Source organism: Salvelinus fontinalis, chromosome 39, assembly GCF_029448725.1.
Source record: "Salvelinus fontinalis isolate EN_2023a chromosome 39, ASM2944872v1, whole genome shotgun sequence".
In the NCBI taxonomy this organism is placed as follows: Eukaryota; Metazoa; Chordata; class Actinopteri; order Salmoniformes; family Salmonidae; genus Salvelinus; species Salvelinus fontinalis.
This window is the reverse complement of record NC_074703.1, coordinates 23,291,071-23,317,583: the sequence shown is the minus strand read 5'-3', so window position 1 is coordinate 23,317,583 and position 26,513 is coordinate 23,291,071. Positions and strand designations below refer to the sequence as shown.

At 45.4% G+C, this 26,513-nt stretch overlaps 4 protein-coding genes across 8 annotated transcripts; 3 read left to right on the top strand and 1 right to left on the bottom strand.

Moving 5' to 3' along the window:
* The first annotated feature begins 353 nt into the window (after positions 1-353).
* LOC129838882 (suppressor APC domain-containing protein 1-like) lies at positions 354-2,583 on the top strand. The gene is made up of 4 exons (XM_055906123.1): positions 354-613; positions 1,557-1,739; positions 1,975-2,139; positions 2,319-2,583. Exons 1-4 carry the CDS (start codon positions 512-514, stop codon positions 2,412-2,414), a joined length of 546 nt encoding a protein of 181 aa, XP_055762098.1. The 5' UTR covers positions 354-511; the 3' UTR covers positions 2,415-2,583.
* A 3,130-nt stretch (positions 2,584-5,713) lies between these two features.
* On the bottom strand, positions 5,714-6,639 carry LOC129838402 (achaete-scute homolog 4-like). The gene is made up of 2 exons (XM_055905327.1): positions 6,530-6,639; positions 5,714-6,260 (listed from the first exon to the last, which is right to left on the bottom strand). The coding sequence occupies exon 2, from the start codon at positions 6,254-6,256 to the stop codon at positions 5,714-5,716; it is 543 nt and encodes a 180-aa protein (XP_055761302.1). The 5' UTR covers positions 6,257-6,260; positions 6,530-6,639.
* A 405-nt stretch (positions 6,640-7,044) lies between these two features.
* LOC129838715 (PR domain zinc finger protein 4-like) lies at positions 7,045-20,037 on the top strand. Its single transcript, XM_055905862.1, has 11 exons — positions 7,045-7,119; positions 7,831-7,887; positions 8,011-8,126; positions 8,245-8,433; positions 8,582-9,316; positions 9,540-9,689; positions 14,658-14,776; positions 14,942-15,027; positions 15,130-15,692; positions 18,549-18,717; positions 18,985-20,037. Exons 3-11 carry the CDS (start codon positions 8,012-8,014, stop codon positions 19,319-19,321), a joined length of 2,463 nt encoding a protein of 820 aa, XP_055761837.1. The 5' UTR covers positions 7,045-7,119; positions 7,831-7,887; position 8,011; the 3' UTR covers positions 19,322-20,037.
* Positions 20,038-20,165: 128 nt separating this feature from the next.
* LOC129838717 (transmembrane protein 209-like) lies at positions 20,166-25,847 on the top strand. Of its 5 annotated transcripts, none has more exons than XM_055905869.1 (15): positions 20,166-20,245; positions 21,040-21,206; positions 21,325-21,383; positions 21,525-21,656; positions 21,811-22,037; positions 22,273-22,465; positions 22,727-22,902; positions 23,019-23,090; positions 23,195-23,291; positions 23,384-23,509; positions 23,716-23,813; positions 23,905-24,019; positions 24,106-24,203; positions 24,323-24,396; positions 24,766-25,847. In XM_055905869.1, the coding sequence occupies exons 2-15, from the start codon at positions 21,067-21,069 to the stop codon at positions 24,818-24,820; spliced, it is 1,662 nt and encodes a 553-aa protein (XP_055761844.1). In that variant the 5' UTR covers positions 20,166-20,245; positions 21,040-21,066; the 3' UTR covers positions 24,821-25,847. The 5 variants fall into 5 exon arrangements, with proteins under 5 accessions (XP_055761844.1, XP_055761842.1, XP_055761843.1 ...); XM_055905867.1 differs by having other exon boundaries at positions 24,103-24,203; XM_055905868.1 differs by having other exon boundaries at positions 20,168-20,245; positions 21,037-21,206; positions 24,103-24,203.
* The last annotated feature ends 666 nt before the right edge of the window (positions 25,848-26,513 follow it).

Here is a 26,513-nt window from a genome sequence, read left to right as displayed (position 1 = left end):
TGTTTTTGATGTAGTGTGTAGAACAGGGGAAGAGGCTGCTGTCTCCATGCCTGTGTCATCCCCCAGTCAAAAAATACCTCAGCCTCACTTTTCCATTTCCTGTTTTCTGTATTCTGTTGCTGACATCTTTTTTTTCTTTCATTGCCTTGTTCAGTCCCCTCTACTGGATCTATCAATAAGCCAGCCGGGACAATGACTCGTGGAATTTTTCATTACCTTTCCCCAGGGCACTGTGTAGTTCACTACCCATGCCTCTTTTCCACTCCTGTTCACACCCTCTCTCTCTCTCTCTCTCGGATTCTCTCCCTCTCTATTTGTTCCTGTCCTGTTCAGACGAAGCCTGCTGTGTTCCCTAGCTGGCTGTACTGCTGTTAAGGGAGGAGTAGAGCTGTGTAGGATTGAGCAGGACAACGTATGACCACGTAGAACAGTCTAGGGCTGTGTGTAGGGCTCTGTTAGGGCAGTGTAGGACACGAGGGCTGTGTTGGGCTGGCAGAGGTAGGGCTCTCCCATGGCCTGCCCGCAGTGCCCGGCCCCTGGGTCCTACACCTCGGTCATTATCCCTCTCCGGAGCAGCATCTACAGCCTTGACGCCCTACGCTTCTACCTATGGGTGAGACCTGTGTGTGAGTAAGATCTGTGTGGGGGTTAGATCTGTGTGTGTGTGTGTGTGTGTGTGTGTGTGTGTGTGTGTGTGTGTGTGTGTGTGTGTGTGTGTGTGTGTGTGTGTGTGTGTGTGTGTGTGTGTGTGTGTGTGTGTGTGTGTGTGTGTGTGTGTGTGTGTGTGTGTGTGTGTGCGTGCGTGTGTCTGTGCGTGTGCGTGTGTGCGTGTGCGTGTGTCTGTGCGTGCGTGCGCGTGTGTGAGACAGACGTGCACAACGTGTCTCTGTCTGACTGACTGACTGACTTAGTAATTGAACAGTACAGTACATTCTGTATATTACCAAAGTGAGTGTATAGAGACAGGAATGCTATTGTGTGCATTTCACATGGCCTTATTTTACATAGGATTATGTAGAGAACTGCAGTTGTGATTGTAGATATTCAGTGTCTGTTCAACATGAAATGAGACAGGGAGTTACAATGAGGTCATCAATTCCAAATGTAAACACAAGCTATTGCATTGCGTTTGTATTGGATGATACCAGCCATATTAGCCCCCAGCTTCCATCTGAAGCTTCATTTACACACATAAGCCTACACAATTACATTTTGTCATTGCTTAAAAGGACTCTATTCACTCCTTGTTTCATGAGGTAGTTCTAGTTTCATGGATACAGATCCATGTTTTGTCTTCTACGGCAGAGCAGCATGACTCCACAGCAATAGCCACCCCGATGACAAATTCCCACATGTTTAATCCAGCTCCTCACAGCTTCCTGGCAAAAGCCTAAAATAGTATTCCAGTCACACTGTAGTAGGCTACTCATCTACACTCTATTTCCATGTCCAACACAACATACTTGTAGCCATACCAACTTCCCTTTCCAATACAAATCTCCTAAATGGAAAATTGAATTTGAATGCTCCCTAAATCTCACTTCTTGTTGTCTCAGATAAAGAGGCTGAAGGACTTGGAAAGGCAGAAGGACTCTCTGTGGGCCGGGCTGCAGGTTCTGGAGCAAGCCCGGCTCTGGTACCGACGCATACTGGAGGACAACAGAGCCAGGCAGGCTAACGTGTGCACCAGGGCTGGGGCTAGGGAAAAGGAGTGGGGAGGAGAGGTGTGGGGAGGAGCGGTGAGTTACTACAGCGAGATGGAGACGGTTTTACACAGACAGACATGGATACAGAACTTGGCAAATTGATCTCCATGTTGGCACCAACAATAAATAATTAGTAGTCTAACTAGAATTTGATTTAGGCATTTTATGCCTTGGCAAGCTGAGCCATGTCTATGACTTTACAAGCATGCAAAGGTCGTTAAACCATCCTGTTGATATTAAACATCTCACTTCTCATCACTCTGTGCAGGGGGCGTCATCGTGCCTCCTGAGGTCTCAGATGCAGAGGGTGAATGGATCTTTGGGTAGTCTGATGAGTAAGCCCGACGTAACCAGCTGTCCCTCCTCTCCAAAGAGGGACGGGGTGGAAGTATCAGACAGTGAGCTACGGTGGCAGAACACGGTGCTGGTACAGGTGAGAGAGAACCACTTTAGTATCTTTATCCTTGATTTCCAACCCTGGTCTAGGAGCTACAGGGTGTGGTGGCTTGTTTATTTCACAGCCTACCACTAAAGCATCCTACTTCACTTCTTTTGATTCGTGTTGGTTGGTAGGTAGAGGAGGTCATTTTTCACGTGTTTTTATTTTGGCAGGAGGTGAGCGAGAGGAATGTTCAAATCTCCCTGTTGGAGCGGGAGAGAGACAGCCTTTTGCAAGAGCTGAGTCTGCGTCTGGGTGTAGAAGTGTAGTGGGCATCCTGACTGAGTTGTTTGTACACTGCTATCAAGCCCATTTCACTGCTATCGCACATGAACACACACGTGCCTGAGCACTGCCTCCTGACTCTTCAACTAAAGTTCTTCAATGTCGTGATTTCATTGTCTCTCACCACTGTAAATATGTTTGAAAAATAATCATTCAATACACTGTATGTACAAAGACTATGAGTGTGTTATTGTCTTGTCTTGTTCAGTCCTGTGGAATGGTTTGCTGAATAACCAGACTGACATGTAGGATCATCACCTTCCAAACTGATATGCAAATGCCAAGTGGTCTTAGCCTAATTATGTAGGTCTGTCTATTGGACATGTACCACCTGTGAAACACAGAGCAACACCAAATATTCCCAGAAGGGGGCAGTAGACCCTCAGCTATGCAGATGCTGCAGTTCAAAATCCATCTGTATCTCCAAGAACACTGCAATCTAATACACCAACTGCAATCTGATACACCAACTGCAATCTGATACACCAGATTTGTCTCTGGGCAGTAGCCAGTACCCAGCCATCACCCTGTACCCCTCCTCTCTGTCACCATTCATCACAGTTCACATTTACGCCACAAGCATGTGAGGTTTCTGTCGATACACGTTACCGCTCCTCCACCGGTGGTCCCGCACTGATGTTGCCTCAGCTGATAAGACTTATCTAGCCTCTCTATCACTGACACACACACACCCACACACCCACACACACACACACACACACACACACACACACACACACACACACACACACACACACACACACACACACACACACACACACACACACACACACACACCTCATGAGGATAAATACACTGAGGCAGCCATGCTCTGCAGTCCATCTATTTGCACAAACACTATCAGACTAAATATCATTCCCCTTCTGGCTTTGATGGGCTATCATGAACAGGAGCTTTGGGATTGTTGCTTTGTGAATACTAGTGCAGTCTACCACATGGCAGCAGCCTTATTTATCTAACGTTCTAGTACTTCCCTGTTATGTTTTCTTCCAAATCCTGTTTTCATTGTTCTTGCCATCTTCTGGAGACGTGGACCAATAATCTTGTTGTGGGTGATTATCCTCAGATAGAGAGAATGGCGGTGTCATTGTCCCCCAGCGAGTGTTTATCCTGTACCGATACTGGCCCAGTGTCTCTGCTCACTTGTTTGGCCCAGAGAAGTGATGTTGCTGTTGTTTGTCTGTGTTTGGAATTATACGTATCCCACCAAAGATTTATAGTTATCCCACAAAGAGAGCGAGAGAAGCAGGGCACTGGGATGGACATACCCATGCACTGCACGTTTACCAAGGTACATATAATGTGCTATCATTGGCCAGATTTTTCAGATTATGACGACTGCCTGAAACTCACATTTGACAAGCAGCTATTGGACTGAGAGAAGAGGCTTGCTCAGTCCGCTCGGACAAGGTAAGTTGAATGCTGCTGAACTGTCACACCAACACATCAACTACAGTATTTCACAAAGGTGTACATTTCTTTGGCCAAACAACACTGATACAATCTGTTTTGCATTGGATTGCATTCATAAATACAACCACATCCAAACCTTTTGTAACAACAAGAAAAAAATGAATTGCACATCTCTGGGCAACCAAGGAATGTGTTTGACTGTGATTAAAATCTCTGTGAAAAAAAGAAAACATCCGTTATGGAACGTGCTTTCATATAAGTATCTCCTGTTCCCTCTCCACAGACTGCCACTGAACCATCAAGGCCCTGGGTACCAGCACTCTGCTAATTATCGGTTCTAATTCACACTGCAGAGCCAAACAACCTTTTATTGAGGATGTCACGCTTCTCTGACACTGACAATCCTTCTTCCTTGCCAGCATGGTTCATTGACTATCAACTCTGCTGGTCCACCACTTAATCTATCCTGTACCTGTTGGGATTTATTTTCTTATTCTGTGGTTTTCCTAGAGATGTATTGATTTTAATCTATGGTTTTCCTCTTAAGGAGAATAAGGATATACGTGCACCTACTTCCCTCCAGGTCTGTGGAGGTGTGAAATGTAAACAGATAATGGATGGCTTTCTCTCAGGTGCTGAGGGTTTTTAATGCATTCCACAGACTATTAGGATGGAGAACTTCCTACACACCCTCAGATGGTCACTCTCAGATGGTCACTAGCTTTGAAGTACTCAGGAAGTCTAATATACTTCACTGGGGGTCTAAATTAATCTATAACATCTCCAAGATGTTTTTTATCTCCAAGATGTATTACAGTAAAACTGTAGTGTTGTGTTTGCATCAACTAAGTCCTGTGTATTTTCTTTTCTTGGCTGCCTGGCAATATCAGATAATGGATGTGTTTGTTTGTGACAACTGGATAATGGTGTCCGTTTCATTAACAAAACGATACTGAACATACTGTACATCCTATTTTAATACTTGTTGTAATATGGTGTCCCAAAAGGGCACCATACAAAGAAAATAAGTGTCAACTTTCATCGCTGCCAAAGATTATGCTAAAATGAATTTAAAAGTGTCAATCATCCACACATAATAAAGTGTGATAGATGTTAACCTATTAGTCAGAGTGTATGGTGTAAACAGACATGAGATGCACACTTACAATGGATACATCACTCCAGGCTCTCCTGTCCTCAAGGCATTGATGTTCAGGCCCACTCTCCCCTGGACTGAGTTCAAATGCTAAAAGGATGGCTGACTCAAATCCACTTGCTTTCAGTCCATCACATCAGTGTCAAATAGCTAAGGATTAAACATTCTTAATTCTCTCAACCAGAAAAGTTGTACTTTTTTGTTTTACTGGCACACTGAGACACTGACACAACGGAACGTGTCAACGGGAATGTAGACCTACACAATGATATCACTAGTGACCTGTTTTCGACCTGGGAGTGATGAGATGACACTGTATATGCGCAATGCATTGCAAACCACATACTGTACCTATGCAAAAGATATTTGGGTTAAGGTCATTCTACGCCTCACACTGGTTTACAAAGGCAAACAACAATACCTTCATCCCTGGGGCTGGCCTGGGATGCACTATCTCCACGAGAGAAACATTGTGCAACTTTTAACCTGATTTAGCATCTGATATCAGGCTTTACAGAGTCCACGGTGTCTTGTGGCTTTTTGTCAAAATCAAGTGATCAACATGTTCATTGAAATGAATGTTAGAGAGTACACAGCTCATGGATTAAACTTTCAAGTCATTTTTTTTGGAACAAACCTCAACAAAGATGGAGTAAAGTGAAAGGAAATACAATTTATTAGTTTTACACAGTTCTAGAAACGCAACTCTCCACTGTCGCTGTTCTTTGACTCGCCGTCGCTGTAGCATTCTGTCATCTTTGGAACGGGCGCACGGCTGCGCATCTCTCCAGCTGACATTTCAACTATCCCACCACCACTGGACACGTTGACATCTAACAGACTCTGCAAGTGTTTAATGTAGTATATTGCAGCACGAAGTGTCTCCACTTTGCTGAGTCTTTTGTCCTCGAACTCTTGGGGAAGATGCTCCCGGAGCCGTGCGTAACCCTCGTTTACGCAGCGCACCCGCTGCCGTTCCCTTTCGTTCCTTTTTCGAATGAACGCTGGTTCGAATGAATAGTCATATACATCGATGTGCCTGTGGAATGGGAAATACGAGAGACTCCCTGCGAATCTCTGACCGTACACAGGATCCAGGTAGGTTGTTGTGTCCAGGGGAAAGGGCAGTCCACGCGTGTCCTTGTAATGCGCTATCTGGTGATCCATGGAGAGGCCGAGCGCTATGGGTCTGACATATGGCATGCGCTCAAATAATCCCTTCTTGTGGTCCGACATCTCTCTGCAAAGAAAAAAAATAATTTAGGGTTGATTTATGCTGGTGATATAGGCTACTCATTATAACACAAAACTCTTAGGTTAGCCTATCATCATGAAAACTATGAAACTCATCCCACACATGTTTTTATTAGTAATTATAGGCTATTTCTAACTTTCGTGCATCTTAATTTTCCAAACAGCCAAAGGCCTTCGAAATTACAGTGTCAAATTCATGGCACAGGCTAGCACATTCCCATTAATTCCACAATTGAATTCATGACCTGAGTTTACCTCGTCACAGAGTCTTCACAATCATCTCTCCTCGTGCGTTATCTCCTTTCCCCGTGTATGTTTGTCTATTGAAGTATGCAGGTGAAATTGTAACCTGTTAGAGAACAAGTTGTCACATCCCCATTCCCTCTGTCTGTGACAATCTCTAGTTTGTGTTGGTTATCATGCCAGGTGGGAGTGATCTTAAACTGGGCGGGGAGGGAGAGAGAGATATGCAACCCTTTCTCTCGAGACAAAACTACAGTATGCTATGTATATGAGTAGACATGTATTACTGAAAAATAATTGGGGATTTACTTTTGACAGCAAAAGGATAGGGACAGTGGGGCAAATGGGAGATATAACTGTCAAACAAAAGCCAAGTCAATTTGCATATCGAATAAGCATCTAAGTCATTTAATTTAAGTTACATTTACAAAGTTGTGGACCTGTGCAGCCTGAAACCCTTTTTGTTAGGGTCCGTGATTAAATAAAAAACAGAGAGGCTTTGGCAAATGACCTTAGCTCAGATGTTCGTCCTGCAGCGCAGCTTTCTGCTTGCGCATGCTCAGTGTGTCACGCTGTCATGGACCCGGAGAGGAAGCCTTTTGGTATTTTAGCTTTTGTTTTCTTACAATTTTAACTTACTGTATGCTACATTTGTATATATTGCATGAATATACAACATCGCAGCATTGTCTTTGAATCGTCAACGTGAGCCATACGCTCAAATAGGGATCGTAACGTTTGTTAGATCAAATTGTTAGTTTCTCTTGATTCTCGTTAACGCTATTCTTAGCATGCTAGCTAGATATCGAGCTAACTACATTACCAATGGTATTCATGTGTAGCGAAAAAGTGCAATATGCAGGAATCGTTCCGCCTTTACCTAATAGTTTGTCTAATTTAAGTTTGTGACAAAACAAACAATGGATAGTGTAGAGATTTTTTCCCCCATGTAAATCGCTGTGAAATATATTTTAATTAAACCAGAAATATTGTACTTTCTGCTGTTTGACTTGCTTTCAATGAGTGACAGATCTATAAGTCACATTTCTATGTGAATTTGGTCTGGTCGCCCAAAAAGTTACATTTTGCAGCTACTGTATGTGAAATTGGTCAGGTCCCCCAAAAAGTTATTGCTTACTTGGTTGATAGGGTCTCAGTGCAGTGGCTCTGATTTGGGACTGTAACATGTTCTATGAAAGAGATCTCTTGTTATTAGCTAGCTAACTCATGCATTGTGTCATATTTTGCTACTTGTTTTAGTGAATGTGACATGAAGCAAACTGATGATTGATATCTGTGTCTATCCTCTCCAGCCGGCAGAATGCACACATTTCACACTATCTTGGATGAGCACACACTGCCGAAGTCAGGTAACCAACCACTGTGATAGACTTTCCACACACATTTAAAAAAGAAATTTTTTGTCAGCCACAAATGGGATATTACACAGCGTTTTCTAACACCATAGACTTTTTTTTTTGATTCCTCTCTAGAATGAATGACATGAACCTCAGCCCAGTTGGGATGGACCAGTTAAGTGTGCCCGCTGTGAGTGCCAGTCATCTGGGTCTACCCACCTCCCCAACACACAACTCCATCACTACACAGGGTAAAACACATTCACTTATCTGGTGAAACTATACTATCTTCATTTGTTTACATATTTATGGCAATTATAGTTGTTGATACAATGGCCGATACATTCGTTTTGTCCCCCTTTACTTCAGGCATGTCTGTGGCTATACCCAGCTTGGGGCCCTCTCTTGGGTCTCTGCCCTCTGCTCTGTCGCTCATGCTGCCAATGGGTCCTCTTGGTGACCGAGGGGTCATGTGTGGCCTTCCAGAGAGGAACTACTCATTACCTCCTCCCCCCTACCCACACCTGGAGAGTAGCTACTTCAGACACATACTGCCAGGTAGGGCTAAGCATTTCTCTTCACCACGGTCTGTCATCTCCATTGTATCTCTCATGGATATCTTAAGGATTCATGATATTACACCATGACATGTTAGCTGGTCTATATGTACATGGATTGGATATGATTTCTCTTTCTCTCTATCAAGGTATCCTGTCTTACCTGGCAGACCGGCCTCCCCCTCAGTACATTCACCCCAGCAGTCTGAACATGGACGGGACTCTCTCTGTGTCCAGCCAGAACCCCTCAGGGCTGGACCCTTACAGTGGCCCTGGAGGGCCTCTGGAACAGGGCCTGGTGTCCCTGGACTCCCGCCAGGTCAGTGGCCAGGGAGACCTCCACCAGGGTGGGGGCCACGAGGTGCAGCTGGACTCCACAGGGCTGAACATGGAGACCCGGGTCAGCAGCCCCATGTCCCCAGACAGGATGGGAGAGGACCTGGCCAACATGGAGGGGGTGGTGGGGGCTGAGAACCAGCAGCAGCTGGGAGGGAGAGGCCAGAACCACGAGGGCCTGGGAAGAGTTGAGTCCTCTGGGGGCGTGATGCCTCTGCACGGGCCTGGCCTGGAGCTTCCTGTGGGGATGGAGCCAGAGCACCTAGGGGGTCGGGTGGGGAACTCAGGGGGAGGCGGTCTGGGGGAGTCTTTGCACAGCTCAGGGGAGCTGAACTCTGGGGTGGTGAGTGTGGTGCTCACCCAGTCCCAGCTGGAGCCTGTGTCCCTCCATGGTCATTCGGGCATGGGCCTAGAGCCGGTGAACGTGTCCCCCATCACGGCGGAGGTGTCCATGGGGCCAGAGAACAGCCTGTTGCTGGTCAACTCCACCCTGCAGCTGGAGGACTCCACCTCCAACAAGGAGAACATGGTCACTGCCTTCACCATCTGTGAGTAAGAGGGAAGAATGGCAGACATTTTTGTTTTGTGTTTACTTGTGCTGAGTTATTGCTGAGCACGATGGCTCATTTTTGGTCTGTAAGGAAAATTTGAGCTTGGTAATGTATAAAGCTATACTAGCTTACTGTTCTGTTCTTGTCATCCATTGGAAGTCTTTGAACTTCTGATCTGTATATCTTTCTTAATTTGTTGTTATATTGCGTTTGTGAACAGGGTGTACGCTGTGCGAGCGCTCGTATCCCTCCGACTGCCCAGAGCACGGCCCAGTCACCTTTATCCCTGACACGCCCATCCAGAGCAGAGCCCGTCTGTCTCTGCCTCGCCCGCTCTGCCTCCGCATCTCTGTAGCTGATGAGCCTTTAGGTATGGAAACCGCTGCGGAGATGCAAGTTCGCTTCCTGAGAACACCTTCCTGATATTGAGTGATTAGAACAGCCTCTATTCATCTGGGCATGGACTCTACCAGGTGTCAAGTGTTCCTCAGGGATGCTGGCCCTTGTTGACTCCAATGCTTCCCACAGTTGTTTCAAGTTGGCTGGATGTCCTTTGTGTGGTGGACCATTATTCATACGTTAAACTGTTGAGCGTGAAAGACCCAGTAGCGTTGCGGTTGTAGACACAAACTGGTGCGCCTGGCACCTACTACCATACCCTGTTCAAAGGCAGACATCTTTTATATTGCCTATTCGCCCTCTGACTGGCACACACACACAATCCATGTCTCGATTGTCTCAAGGCTTAAAACTTCTTCATTAACCTGTCTCACCCTCTTCATCTACACTGGTTGAAGTGGATTTAACAAGTGGTGTCAATTAGGGATCATAGCTTTCACCTGGATTCACCTGGTCAGTCTATGTCATGGAAAGAGCAGGTGTTCTTAATGTTTTGTCTACTCAGTGTATATTGATTTGGACATTTCCATGTAAAAGAACCCATAAGCACCAACGTGAAGTTCATAGAAGCATTTAAAATTGGGTGTCAAATGAAAGCCAAGAGTCCATATTGTTTTTTTACGTTAATGCATATATACATTTTTCAACCATGTTCCCTCCTAAAATTGTTGATTAAGCAAAAGCTTTGATTTCTGGTCAAACAGATGGAAAATAGGTCTCAGAAAACCTCTACCAGGAAAAAGTCTTAATAGCTATTATAAAAAGATAAAAATACAATAATGTTGAAGACCCCTGCCAACTAATATCAACACATATTTAGTTTTGGAGACTTTTTCCTGCCTTCTGTAAGTTTAAAAAACATTTTGTGCCTTGAAATTACGTTACCAAAAACCCGCCTCTTTTACAATATTTTCTAATTTCTCTCCCTAATGAGGAGGGATGATAATGAAAAAGGTAGACCTATCAATTAGTTAGTGTTTTTACTGATATTTTGTTCAGGAATTATTCATTGATTAAAGCACAATTACCAAATCGGTAATTTCTGCAATTGAATTGGCTACAATGGGAAATCATGGTAGTCACAAACCACAGTTGGGTTCACAAGATTGGACAGTACAGTAAAGAAAAGTACAGTACAGGAAAGTATAGTACAGTGAACAGTAGAGCACACTAGATTTGAGTACACTAATGTACTGAACTATACTATACTTTACTGAACTCTGTATTGAACTCTACTGTACTGTGCTCTACTGTACTCCGAGCTCTACTGTAATGTACTCTACTCTGAGCTCTACTGTACTGTAATGTACTGTACTGTACTCTGAGCTCTACTGTGCTGTACTCTGAGCTCTACTGTGCTGTACTATACTGTGCTCCGAGCTCTACTGTGCTGTACTCTACTGTACTCCGAGCTCTACAGTGCTGTAATGTACTCCGAGCTCTACTGTGCTGTACTCTACTGTACTCTGAGCTCTACTGTACTCTGAGCTCTACTGTGCTGTAATGTACTGTACTCTGACCTCTCCTGTGCTGTAATGTACTCTACTGTACTCTGAGCTCTACTGTGCTGTACTCTACTCTACTCCGAGCTCTACTGTGCTGTACTGTACTCTGGGCTCTACTGTGCTGTAATGTACTCTACTGTACTCCGAGCTCTACTGTGCTGTACTCTACTGTACTCCGAGCTCTACTGTGCTGTACTCTACTGTACTCCGAGCTCTACTGTGAAGGTACTGTACTCTGAGCTCTACTGTACTGTTCCCCCGAGCTCTACTGTGCTGTACTCTACTGTACTCCGAGCTCTACTGTGCTGTACTGTACTCTGAGCTCTACTGTGCTGTAATGTAGTCTACTGTACTCCGAGCTCTACTGTGCTGTACTCTGAGCTCTACTTTGCTGTACTGTACTCTGAGCTCTACTGTGCTGTACTGTACTCTGAGCTCTACTGTGCTGTGCTGTACTCTGAGCTCTACTTTGCTGTACTGTACTCTGAGCTCTACTGTGCTGTACTGTACTCTGAGCTCTACTGTGCTGTGCTGTACTCTGAGCTCTACTGTGCTGTACTGTACTCTGAGCTCTACTGTGCTGTAATGTACTCTACTGTACTCCGAGCTCTACTCTGCTGTACTCTACTGTACTCCGAGCTCTACTGTGCTGTACTGTAATCTGAGCTCTACTGTTCTGTAATGTACTCTACTGTGCTGTACTCTGAGCTCTACTGTACTGTACTCTGAGCTCTACTGTGCTGTAATGTACTCTACTGTCCTCGGAGCTCTACTGTGCTGTACTGTACTCTGAGCTCTACTGTGCTGTACTGTACTCTGAGCTCTACTGTGCTGTAATGTACTCTGAGCTCTACTGTGCTGTAATGTACTCTACTGTACTCCGAGCTCTACTGTGCTGCACTGTACTCTGAGCTCTGTGCTGTACTCTACTGTACTGTAATGTACTCTACTGTACTCTGAGCTCTACTGTGCTGTAATGTACTCTACTGTGCTGTACTCTGAGCTCTACTGTACTGTACTCTGAGCTCTACTGTTCTGAGCTCTACTGTGCTGTAATGTACTCTACTGTGCTATAATGTACTCTGAGCTCTACTGTACTCTGAGCTTTACTGTGCTGTACTCTGAGCTCTACTGTGCTTTAATGTACTCTACTGTTCTGTAATGTACTCTACTGTGCTGTAATGTACTCTGAGCTCTGCTGTAATGTACTCTGAGCTCTACTGTGCTGTACTCTGAGCTCTACTGTGCTGTACTCTGAGCTCTACTGTACTGTACTCTGAGCTCTACTGTGCTGTAATGTACTCTGAGCTCTGCTGTGCTGTACTCTGAGCTCTACTGTGCTTTAATGTACTCTACTGTGCTGTAATGTACTCTGAGCTCTGCTGTAATGTACTCTGAGCTCTACTGTACTGTACTCTGAGCTCTGCTGTAATGTACTCTGAGCTCTACTGTGCTGTACTCTGAGCTCTACTGTGCTGTACTCCGAGCTCTACTGTGCTGTACTCCGAGCTCTACTGTGCTGTAATGTACTGTACTCTGACCTCTCCTGTGCTGTAATGTACTCTACTGTACTCTGAGCTCTACTGTGCTGTACTCTACTGTACTCCGAGCTCTACTGTGCTGTACTCTGAGCTCTACTGTGCTGTACTCCGTGCTGTACTGCACTCCGAGCTCTACTGTGCTGTACTCTACTGTACTCTGAGCTCTGCTGTGCTGTACTCTACTGTACTCTGAGCTCTACTGTGCTGTAATGTACTCTACTGTACTCCGAGCTCTACTGTGTTGTACTGTACTCTACTGTACTCCGAGCTCTACTGTGCTGTACTGTACTCTGAGCTCTACTGTGCTCTAATGTACTCTACTGTACTCTGAGCTCTACTGTGCTGTACTGTACTCTACTGTACTCCGAGCTCTACTGTGCTGTACTGTACTCCGAGCTCTACTGTGCTGTACTGTACTCTGAGCTCTACTGTACTCTACTGTACTCTGAGCTCTACTGTGCTGCACTGTACTCTGAGCTCTACTGTGCTGTACTGTACTGTAATGTACTCTACTGTACTCTGCGCTCTACTGTGCTGTACTCTGAGCTCTACTGTACTGTACTCTGAGCTCTACTGTGCTGTACTCTGAGCTCTGCTGTGCTGTAATGTACTCTACTGTGCTGTACTCTGAGCTCTACTGTGCTGTAATGTACTCTACTGTACTCTGAGCTCTACTGTGCTGTACTCTGAGCTCTACTGTGCTGTACTCTGAGCTCTACTGTACTCTGAGCTCTACTGTACTGTACTCTGAGCTCTACTGTGCTGTACTCTGAGCTCTGCTGTGCTGTAATGTACTCTACTGTGCTGTACTCTGAGCTCTCCTGTGCTGTAATGTACTCTACTGTACTCTGAGCTCTACTGTGCTGTACTCTGAGCTCTACTGTGCTGTACTCTGAGCTCTACTGTACTGTACTCCGAGCTCTACTGTGCTGTACTGTACTCTGAGCTCTACTGTGCTGTACTGTACTGTAATGTACTCTACTGTACTCTGCGCTCTACTGTGCTGTACTCTGAGCTCTACTGTACTGTACTCTGAGCTCTACTGTGCTGTACTCTGAGCTCTGCTGTGCTGTAATGTACTCTACTGTGCTGTACTCTGAGCTCTACTGTGCTGTAATGTACTCTACTGTACTCTGAGCTCTACTGTGCTGTACTCTGAGCTCTACTGTGCTGTACTCTGAGCTCTACTGTGCTGTACTCTGAGCTCTACTGTACTGTACTCTGAGCTCTATTGTACTGTACTCTGAGCTCTACTGTGCTGTACTCTGAGCTCTGCTGTGCTGTAATGTACTCTACTGTGCTGTACTCTGAGCTCTACTGTGCTGTACTCTGAGCTCTACTGTGCTGTAATGTACTCTACTGTACTCTGAGCTCTACTGTGCTGTACTCTGAGCTCTACTGTGCTGTACTCTACTGTACTCCGAGCTCTACTGTGCTGTACTGTACTCTGAGCTCTACTGTGCTGTAATGTACTCTACTGTGCTGTACTCTGAGCTCTACTGTGCTGTACTCTGAGCTCTACTGTGCTGTAATGTACTCTACTGTACTCCTAGCTCTACTGTGCTGTAATGTACTCTACTGTACTCTGAGCTCTACTGTGCTGTACTCGGAGCTCTACTGTGCTGTAATGTACTCTACTGTACTCCGAGCTCTACTGTGCTGTAATGTACTCTACTGTGCTGTACTCTGAGCTCTACTGTGCTGTACTCTGAGCTCTACTGTGCTGTAATGTACTCTACTGTGTTTGCCATACATTTTAAGTGAAACAACTGAGTCTCAGCGTTACTCTATTCCGTTACTGTGGAATTGCCCATCTATGAGATCTGTCCACTCAAAAACAACTTATAGCTTGTTTGCCCGTCATTAATATCTCTATATGTGTGTGTCTCTAAGGAGTGTTTGCCCGGGACATCATACCTCCTAGGACCTGCTTTGGGCCCATGGTGGGTCAGCACTGTAGCAACGTAGACCTGCAAGACTGGCCAGACAAAGACACCCCTCAGATATGGAAGGTCAGTGGCTTACACTGTCCACATCTCCTCATTTAGATTTCAGATGACCATATAGCTTACTATATGCCTTACTAATGAATTGCATGTGAGTCAATGAAATGCTATGTCAGTTATGTGGATGAAGGGAGGCACCATTCTGACCAGTAGATGGCGGTGTTGTTTCAGATGTTCCACAACAACGTGCTGGAGTTCTGTATCGTGACCACAGATGAGAATGAATGCAACTGGATGATGTTTGTCCGCAAGGCAAGGTAACTATCACTTAGTGAAGCAATCTCATGCGTTCGGCTCAATGTTATTATCATTTGATCCAAAATGGCTTCCACTCAGATCTGTGGTGTCTCTGTGAGCAGGACCAGAGAGGAGCAGAACCTGGTGGCCTACCCCGACAATGGGAAGCTGTTCTTCTGCACGTCCACTGAGATCCTCCCAGACCAGGAGCTGCTCTTCTACTACACCAGGGACTACTGCAGGCAGATGGGGGTCCCTCAGGTCCCAGAGGGCCAGGTGTGCCAGTGCGGCAAAGAGTGCCATTCCTTCGCCGAGCTCAAGTCCCACCTGAGCAGCCACAACAACCACGGCCATTCCCACAGCCCCAGCCAGGACCACCACCAGGACCACCACCAGGAGGGCAAGCTGCCCAGTGGTACCTCCATCTCCTCCTCATCCCCCTGGGCCTGCCACTCCCACAACAGCAGCCTCTCTAATAACACTAACAACTCTGGCTCCAACACGCACAGACACTCGCTTGAGAGGAAGTACAAGTGCAGTATGTGCTCGCGGGCGTTCACCACGTCCACTAAGCTCAACGTGCACTTCATGGGACACGTGGGGATGAAGCCGCACAAGTGTGAATACTGCAGCAAGGCCTTCAGTGATCCGAGCAACCTGAGGATGCACCTCAAGATACACACAGGTAGGGTGGCGTGGCCTATAGGTAGGGGATGGGTGGCGTGGCCTACAGGTAGGGATGGGTGGCGTGGTCTACAGGTAGGGGATGGGTGGCGTGGCCTACAGGTAGGGGATGGGTGGCGTGGCCTACAGGTAGGGGATGGGTGGCGTGGCCTACAGGTAGGGGATGGGTGGCGTGGCCTACAGGTAGGGGATGGGTGGCGTGGCCTACAGGTAGGGGATGGGTGGCGTGGCCTACAGGTAGGGGATGGGTGGCGTGGCCTACAGGTAGGGGATGGGTGGCGTGGCCTACAGGTAGGGGATGGGTGGCGTGGCCTACAGGTAGGGGATGGGTGGCGTGGCCTACAGGTAGGGGATGGGTGGCGTGGCCTACAGGTAGGGGATGGGTGGCGTGGCCTACAGGTAGGGGATGGGTGGCGTGGCCTACAGGTAGGGGATGGGTGGCGTGGCCTACAGGTAGGGGATGGGTAGCGTGGCCTACAGGTAGGGGATGGGTAGCGTGGCCTACAGGTAGGGGATGGGTGGCGTGGCCTACAGGTAGGGGATGGGTGGCGTGGCCTATAGGTAGGGGATGGGTGGCGTGGCCTACAGGTAGGGGATGGGTGGCGTGGCCTACAGGTAGGGGATGGGTGGCGTGGCCTATAGGTAGGGGATGGGTGGCGTGGCCTACAGGTAGGGGATGGGTGGCGTGGCCTACAGGTAGGGGATGGGTGGCGTGGCCTACAGGTAGGGGATGGGTGGCGTGGCCTATAGGTAGGGGATGGGTGGCGTGGCCTATAGGTAGGGGATGGGTGGCGTGGCCTACAGGTAGGGGATGGGTGGCGTGGCCTACAGGTAGGGGATGGGTGGCGTGGCCTACAGGTAGGGGATGGGTGGCGTGGCCTACAGGTAGGGGATGGGTGGCGTGGCCTACAGGTAGGGGATGGGTGGCGTGGCCTACAGGTAGGGGATGGGTGGCGTGGCCTATAGGTAGGGGATGGGTGGCGTGGCCTACACTCACACGTGCACACATACACACATACACATTGACATGGGACCTTGCAACATAGCAGCTTAGCATTTTCTGTGTCAGTGTTAGGGGTGTTTTTAGATTAGTTAAGATATTATTGAAGTCGTTTTAAAACACATGATGGTTCTATTGTATACAGTACCAGTCAAAAATTTGGACACCTACTCATTCAAGGGTTTTTCTTTATTTGAACTATTTTCTACATTGTAGAATAATAGTGAAGACATCAAAACTATGAAATAACACACATGGAATCATGTAGTAACCAAAGAAGTGTTAAACAAATCAAAATGTATTTTTTATTCTTCAAAGTAGCCACCCTTTGTCTTGATGACAGCTTTGCGCACTCTTGGCATTCTCTCGACCAGCTTCATCCGGAATGCTTTTCCAACAGTCTTGAAGGAGTTCCCACATATGCTGAGCACTTGTTGGCTGCTTTTCCTTCACTCTGCGGTCCAACTCATCCCAAACCATCTCAATTGGGTTGAGGTCGGGTGATTGTAGAGGCCAGGTCATCTGATGCAGCTCTCGTTCACTGTCCTTGGTTAAATAGCCCTTACACAGCCTGGAGGTGTGTTGGGTAATTGTCCTTTTGAAAAACGATAGTGATAGTCCGACTAGGCGCAAACCAGATGGGATGGCGTATCACTACAGAATGTTGTGGTAGTCATGCTGGTTAAGTGTGCCTTGAATTCTAAATAAATCACAGTGTCACCAGCAAAGCACCTCCTCCTTCATGCTTCACGGTGGGAACCACACATGCAGAGATCATCCGTTCACCTACTCTGCGTCTCACAAAGACACGGCGGTTGGAACCAAAAATCTCAAATTTGGGCTCATCAGACCAAAGGACAGATTTTGACCAGTCTAATGTCCATTGCTCGTGTTTCTTGGCCCAAGCACGTCTCTTGTTCTTATTGGTGTCCTTTAGTAGTGGTTACTTTGCAGCAATTCGACCATGAAAGCCTGATTCACTCAGTCTCCTCTGAACAGTTGTTGAGATGTGTCTGTTACTTGAACTCTGTGAAGCATTTATTTGGGCTCCAATCTGAGGCTGGTAACTCTAATGAACTTATCCTCTGCAGGAGAGGTAACTGGGTCTTCCATTCCTGTGGCGGTCCTCATGAAAGCCAGTTTCAACATAGCGCTTGATGGTTTTTGCGACTGCACTTGAAGAAACGTTTTGAAATTTTCCTCATTGACTGACCTTCGTGTCTTAAAGTAATGAGGGACTGTCGTTTCTCTTCTCTTACTTATTTGAGCTGTTCTTGCCATAATATGGACTTGGTTTTTTACCAAATAAGGCTATCTTCTGTATACCACCCGTACCTTGTCACAACACAACTGATTGGCTCAAACGCATGAAGAAGGAAAGAAATTTCACAAATTAACTTTTAACAAGCCACACCTGTTAATTGAAATGCAATTCCAGGTGACTACCTCATGAATCTGGTTGAGAGAATGCCAAGAGTGTGCAAAGCTGTCATCAAGGCAAAGAGTCTTGAGAATGTCAGCAAATTAATATTTTTTTATGAATGAAATGTTTTAAAAATGCACATTTTCTAATAAATGTTTGTTTTTAGATATTTGAAGAATCTCAAATATAAAATATATTTCGATTTGTAGAACACTTTTTTGGGTTACTACACGATTCCATATGTGTTATTTCATAGTTTCGATGTCATCACTATTATTCTACAATGTAGAAAATAGTAAAAAAAAAATAAGAAAAACCCTTGAATGAGTAGGTGTGTCCAAACTTGACTGGTACTGTATAAGGTGATTGATTATATGGTCTACATATGCTTCTCGTATTGGTTTTACTCAGTCTAACCTCAGGTGCTCCCACAGGTCAGAAGAACTACAGGTGTAATGTGTGTGAGAAGTCGTTCACTCAGAAGGCCCACATGGCGTCTCATATGGTGATTCACACGGGGGCCAAGAACTTCAAGTGTGACCTGTGTGACAGGATGTTCATCAGGAAGCAGGACCTCAAGCAGCACATGTTCACACATACACAGTAAGTTTAAACTTAACCAAGCTATTGACACGAGTAGTACGGGAAAAGTATTGGTTCTAGTCAATAGCCTGTAACCAGGGTCCAAAGTTTCTGCTCGGGTCACATGGCCAGGGAAAACTCCTGGACAAAAGACATATTGGTAAACACAATTTATAACGTGTCTGGATTTCCATCAGTTTCTTTTCCTCTGTTTTTATCACCATTTCCCCTTCTATCCCTCTGCACTCTTTTCTCCACCCCTCTCCCATCATCATTCCTAACGCACAGAGAGCGTCAGATCCACTGCCCCAAGTGTGACAAACATTTCTTGAGAACTAACCACCTGAAGAAGCACATGAACTCCCACGAGGGCCGCCGGGACTACGTCTGTGAGAAGTGTGAGAAGGGCTTCCTCACCAAATACCACCTCACCAGACACCTCAAGATCTGCAAAGGCCCCAAAACTGACCGAGGGGCCCAGGAAGAGGAGGAAGAGGATGATGATGAAGAGGATGATGATGAAGAGGAAGGAGAGGAAGTAGAGAGACTGATAGATCCAGATAGCAGAGAGGACTGTGGGTTAGAGGGATATGATTCTGAGAAACCGCTGTCCCCACACGATTGACTGTGACTTCACTGTGCCATTACTAGATATGCTAATTTATTTACTTATTTTTAACTGTTAGTTTGTTTTGCCAAAATCTCATTTGTTGTGTCAGGTTAAGGTTTATTTTCAAATATCAGTTTAACATTGGGCACAATCAAACCAGGATAATCCAGATTTTGATGTAGAGGTACTGTATGTGCTTAGGCTTCATGTTATATTTCTTCAGGTACATTTTCCTTGCCTAACGGCTCATCCTGAATTGTATTCCGCTGCTCTATCATCGCTCCATGCATCAGTATGAAACTAGAAGTCGTTTGTGCCGACATCAAAATGACGTGATTCATGTGGGCTGGCTTTGGCCCAACTCATCGGTTACTGGGACCAATCAGAATGTGTTTGCGGTCTTAAAGAGTCGGGGAGGAAAACAAATTCAGACTCATAGAGAAGAAACGGTAGTTGGTGTGCCATTTGGCCGGAGTGATGTGGCTGGGTAGCCAGGCTATAATTATCCTAGAAAAAGTTATGTTTTAACTCAAAAGCCATGGCCTTTAACACACAATAGGTATTTTTTTTAACAGTGGTCATCTCTTTATGGAATAGATACTGAGTTTGAGTCTCTCTGGATGCTGACGGCTAGCTAGATGCTGGCTCTGCTGCTGGTTGAATGTTGAAGAGGTATTGTGATGTGTCGGCCACTTTTTGTATGTATGTACAAATATATGAATCATGTAAGACGTCTGAATTCCTTATTGATTGTGATAATGTAACAACAAATGACATTCCACATCTCATCTGTAACAAGGTATTTATTACCCAATCCACATCTCAGCAGCATGTTTTGAAAAGGGGCGGGTGTACAGAACGGAAGTAGTTAGACTGCTCTAGGACATTACACTTCCGGTTGAAATACAAAATTTGTGCAGCGCCGTTGGAGCTAACGGGGTATGTATGAAATGTACTTACATTTAGTATTTACTCTATTCAATTACACTTATTGGTGGTATGAATGACTAAGTAAAAGCAAGTTAAAAGAGTTGGTAAAACAAAAGTCATACTTTACCAGTGATTCAGTGTTTATATTAGCTAACTAACTGTTGACGTTCGCATGCTATGCTAGCCAGCCAGCCAACTGATTGCCAGAAGATACTGACCCTACCGTTATGCTTGTTTACACTGAGCTGCACTGGGGTCGGAAAGCATTAATGGTTACATTTAAGACACCTTGGAGCCGGCGTGAGATATTGTTCCGAAAACGTACCTCGATGAAGGGATGGGATATGCCAGTGACACTACTCCAAATGTTACTATTATCCGCAATGATACATTGAGAAGATTGAACCACTGCTATTTTCCTGGCTTCATGCCAGCTAGCAGTATCTATCGATAGAAGCCATTTTCAGTCAATTAGCTCCTTGTGTTGTTCAACATGTGCCATTCCATAATGGCTACTGCTAACTAGCCTGAGGACGAAAATAGTATTTCAATCTTCTCAATGGAGCAGTGTGGATAAAGGTCAAATTTGGTGAACAGTGGCATATCCTATTCCTGCGTTGAGGTAAGTTTTCCGACCCATACCTTGTGCCGGCGCCACGGTGTCTTAATGAAACTAACCGTGATTGCGTGCCGACCCCATTGCCGCTCAGTGCAAGAAAGTGTAAAGGTAGGGTCGGAATGTTGAGTGTCAGACACACTGGTTTATTTAGAAACTAGCTAACCGTTCTGTCTGAATTAAGCAGCCGACAGTGTGATAACGTCATGTGGACATGACTCCGATGAAACAGGAGGGCATGTCTACTCTCATCGACAGGACGATGAGGATGAGGAGGGAGGAGCAGGCACGCCAAGTGGTCCTCGCCTGGGCAGTCCTCAATGTGTCGCTAGCTGGCATGATCTACACAGAGATGTAGGTTGTGTTTCCTTGTCAACGACTGACTCGCATGATTAGTAGTCAGTTGCAGATGCCTAACTAGAAGCAAGTGGTGCCAATGCCTCTCACAGTAGTATGTACATTGTCCTCTCAGGTCAGGTAAACTGCTGAGCCTGTACTTCAGCATCTCTTACTGGCCTATCTGGTACATAGGTGAGTGCTCTGGTTTCTGTGGAGAGAAGTTAAACATTGTTTTGGAATGGAATGCCCAGGTGTGGCACTGATGCAAACTGGTTACAGATGAGCCGTAACCTGTCAAATTCATATTATCTCCTTCCTTTTCCTTTCCCACAGAGCTGGCCTTCGCCTCAGTCTTCAGCCTCAACGCCCTGTTTGACTTCTGGAAGTACTTCAAATACACCATGGCCCCCTCTACCATCACTGTTACCCCTGAACAGCACTGTCTTCTTGGCCTCAGAAACTCAGGTGAGTCATTGGCTGCAAAGTGGTTTTAAGGTGATGGTGTTGTACATGTTTTGATGTATTATCTATGAACCCCAAATGTCTATCCCTCTTGTACATTTGTCTTTTTAAACTGCCCAAATCAATGAATACTATGTTGGTCTTCATCTCTACTCAGGTATCCAGGCGTCACCCCCGCTGAAGCAAGAAAAGCAGGAGGCTCAAGCCCCGGCTCAGTCGTCACCCCTCCAGGGTCAGAGTGTGCTCAGCTTCAGTCCCTCCAGGCCGGCCAGCACCAGCCCCAAGTTCTCCCCCAGCTGTGTTCCCGGATACAGCCCCCTTTTGAGCAGTCCGTCCACCCCGGGCAGCGTGGGACACTTCATCCCCTCCCTGGTCTTTGGAAAGGTCTGTCAGACTCAAAATGCTCTCCATTATCTAGCTATCAATCTGATGCATTTGTGTTGGGTGTCTGTCAATGAATCTACTGTAACCAAGGCAGTATCTAGCTACCATTTATCCTTTCAAGTTTCCTGTGTTGTGGCTATCACTTTTTGGTTTTCCTTGTCATGTCTGAAATCTACTGGCATGAAGCCAGGGAGATCATGCTTTCCCATTTGTAACAGCTTTCTGTTGATTTCAGTTGAACTTCAGCCCCCCCTCATCCTACCCCAGCAGCATTGGCCCAGTGGATGGCACCAGCCTGAGGGCACGCTACCGCACCTCTCCCTCCGTGTTCAACTCCCCCGGGGGCAAGGAGGACTACATGGAGTCCCTGAAGACCCTGGACAGGTTCCTCCGCACCGAGGAGGAGAAGAGCCACCGCAGTCAGTTAGGTATGAGTGTGACGATGTAGCTTAGGCCTGGCCTTATTACCATTTTCCCTATGCATTACTACTAGTGAAAGTCTTCTGGGGGGGGGGGGGGGGGGGGGGGGGGGCTGACCATGGCTCACTTGAAGAGCTGTCAATCTCAATGTGACTTTCTTGGTTAAATAAAGGATAACAAATAATAATGATCTCCAACTGAGCTTTTGTGTCTCAACTGTGAAGAGCATTATTGTAATATCCTGTATGCATCCTTTGACTGTTTCTCAGGGAGCCCAGAGTCGGTGTCGCCCTCCCACAGCCCGACGTTCTGGAACTATAGCCGCTCGGTGGGAGATTATGCCCAGAGCCTGAGGAAGTTCCAGTACCAGCCGGCCTGCCGCTCCCAGGCCCCCTCAGCCAGCAAGGACGAGACGGACCTGGGCTCCAAACAGGCTGCAGAGGAGGTTCGATGGATCAATCAATTCATCAATAAAATAACTATTCTTTATTATACCAAAGGGGAATTGGTTTTCCAATCATGAATACACATTCTCCTGTAGCTGTTCTTTTTGATCTGCAGGTTTGGGCCAGAATCACAACCAGTCGTCTCGTGGTGGACAGCATAGACAGCTGGACGGCCAAGCTCAGAAATGTAAGACGATATAACAAGCTTAGAAGTAACATTGAAGCCTGGTAAAAATCTGAAATGTAGTTGGAAAAAGTGGTTGATACGTGTGTAGTTTTTCTTTCTTTCAGTGGATAAATGACACCATTCTAGTGCCACTTGTGAAGGAGATGGACTCAGTAAATGGCCAGCTTAGGAGAATGGGCTGCTCTGAGCTCCAGATTGGAGGTATTTACTGTCTGTATGCAATGGGGCAAAATGTGAAATGTAGTTTACGCCGACCCAATTATACTTACCCAGTCTGTCGCCCTATTCAACAGAAGCCAGTATAGCCAGTCTAAAACAGGCTGCTGTTTTGAAGGCCTCAGTTATCCCCACCATGCCTGCTATTGTGCAGTACCTGGACATCACCCCTAACCAAGAGTATCTAGTGGAGAGGATCAAAGGTAGGCCTATGAGAGGTTACGTTTTGACTCCTTGCTTATTGACTGTGCTATATTCCTGTCATATACTATACGTGTCCACAACTGAGGGTCCAATTAGAGCCAAAGCAGCTAAGATTTTAGAGAGATTTGAGTCAAAGGTCGTAAGACTTGATGAAAGCGGAGATTGACATACCATTATTGACAATGTGTTTGTTTCCCCTCGTCAGAGCTGGCCCATAGTGGCTGCATGAGTTCTTTCCGCTGGAACAGGGGCGGGGATCTCAAAGCCAGGAAGTGGGACACAGACCTCCCTTCAGACTGTGCTGTGAGTCTCATCCATCACCCCTAGTCTAGACCACAAAAAGTAGTCATCTACTACATGATTGAATTTCAAATACGTGTTTTCTGTCTATTAGATCCTCATACATGTGCTGTGCACATACCTGGACTCCCGACTCCCGCCTCACCCCAAGTACCCCGACGGAAAGACCTTCACCTCGCAGCACTTCACCCAGACGCCAGACAAACCCGGTAAGGCCGAGCAGCACGACACACACAGAATGGACATCGTTCTTCTCCTATTCTTTACTGACACCCTGTTCTTGTTTCTTAAGTAGACGTGACGAATGAAAACCTTTTCTGCGTTCACCAAAGTAGCACCAATCCCCCGTACTACCAACTTATCTACCAGGGCCATGTCTACAGCCTGCCCAAGGTAAGAACCAATCTCTGCCTCTTTTGTCCCTATGGCCTTTTTGGACATGCCTTAGTGAGTGAGATGTCAAAAACCACATGTGCTCCATTCATTTGAGTCCCCTCTAATTGTGCTCCCAGGGAAGGAACAACTTGTTCCACACTGTTCTCATGTTCCTCTTCATCATCAAAACCAAGGAGTCTGGGATGCTGGGGTGAGTACTCCCAACTATTCCACTGTATAACTAACATGGGGCGGCAGGTAGCCTCGTGGTTAGAGCGTTGGGCCAGTGACCGAAAGGTTGCTAGATCGAATCCCCGAGCTGACAAGGTAAGAATCTGTCGTTCTGCCCCTGAACAAGGCAGTCGTTGTAAATAAGAATTTGTTCTTAACTGACTTGCCTAGTTAAATAAAAAATCTGTATTTAAACTTCCCAGTCCAGGGTGCCATCACTGACTCCAGATGGGCACTGTGATAAAAATGTGCTGCTATGCCACTTTAGTAAAGTAAACTTGTCAAGACCACATTGGTAATCAATCTCTATGTAATTGCACATAAGTTGTCCCCGTCTGTCTTTTTACAGGAGAGTAAATCTGGGCCTTTCAGGCGTGAACATCCTGTGGATATTTGGGGACTGATGCAATCTCTCTCTTGAGCATTTCACAGCAGTATCAGAGGAGGTTAGAGGGCAGATACTTCCCTGAAATATTTTGTCACCTCAACGTTTGTTTGTGAAACAATACATCATAGCTTCTGATAACACAAATATTCTGTAGATGTTAGTTACCATAACTGTCCTCAGATCCAGGTTCATAAGGAAGCACTTATGAGTAACATTTTGTCGTACATTTGTTGAGTCATTTTTCTTAGAAACGGCAGACCACGTTTTCTCTGTTTTATTTCATTTGAAAGTAGCTATTGTCATTTGTGACATTTTTAAATCAAATTATTACAAAGACCATGACATTTAGTTTTATATTATGTTGCATCAAAAACAACAGTACTGTATTTTAACCCGGGACATCCACAATTTACTTGATTTATTTGAAATATTCTGTGAATGTATCAGGATAGTGTCCTTGTAAATAGTATGCCATTGGGTTGAACCCTCCTGGCTTGAATGGATGTCAGTGAGTTTTTCTTTTTGTATGAATTGTTTGAGAGAGCTTGAATATTGCAGCTAGGGTGCTTGAGTTCTTCCTTTTTGTTGAATGACAGGGTTTGGAGTGGTAGAAAGTTACCTGCATACGAATGCATGGCTTTGTTTACTAGGGCTGCAGTTACTTGCATTGGCATGCATATTATATCTATTCTAACAAGACGTTTGTTCCACGGTTCAAATGCTTGATAGCTACAAAGCCATGCATATGGTATGCCTTTTAGAATTTCTATATTATGGAAGGTTCCAAGTAAATTGCTGTTATTTTTATTACCAAAGTCTTTACTTGGAGAATTATGATGTATACTGGTCAAAGAGGTGTCTTTTATGATAGGTTGTGTGAATGTCATTCATTTAGATTTTTTTTTTTTAAAGACGGTAACGGGCTTCATGGACTTCATGGGGCAACTGCAATGTACTCCAACCCCCCTCATTCAATCAAATTTGAATTGTTTGTAGTGATGTGGTTTTCAATTGAGACATGGAAATAAACATCATTGATTGAATTCATCTGTCTATGGTTGAAAACATATTTATGTTTCCATATATTTTTATTAGAATTGCTCTTTAGTCCTTACTCTGTTATCAATGCAAATAGATTTAGGTGCAAGAGCTCTAAATTACATTACCAGAACCCACCCCATGGTGGCAGTATTTCTTTGTTCCCAGAACCCATTTTCTCTAGATTGACCTAATGAAGTGTCAAATCAAATTGTATTTGTCTCATGCGCCTAATACAACAGGTATTACCTACCTTACCGTGAAACGCTTACTTACAGGCCCTTAACCAACAATGCATTTAATAAAATAGAGTTAAGAAAATATTCACGAAATAAACTAAAAGAATAAGTCACACAAATTAGCAATATGGCTATATACAAATGTGCAGAGGGGTTCTCAAATGAAAGGATGTAAGCAACCATTTCCAAGTTTTCCACTAATGAAATATTAATGTTTTTCAGATGGCATTGTGCCATGCGATGCAGAACTGAAAGGCTTCAATTTACACACATTTGCACTGCGTTCATATCAGAATACAGCATCATTGTAAATAGTTAAAATAAAGGTTAAATACATTAAAATAATATAAATCAGGATTTATGTCACTGGTGCGTTTGCTTTGTATTCTTGCTTAGAGGACTACATGTGAGACAATTTCACATTTCTTTATG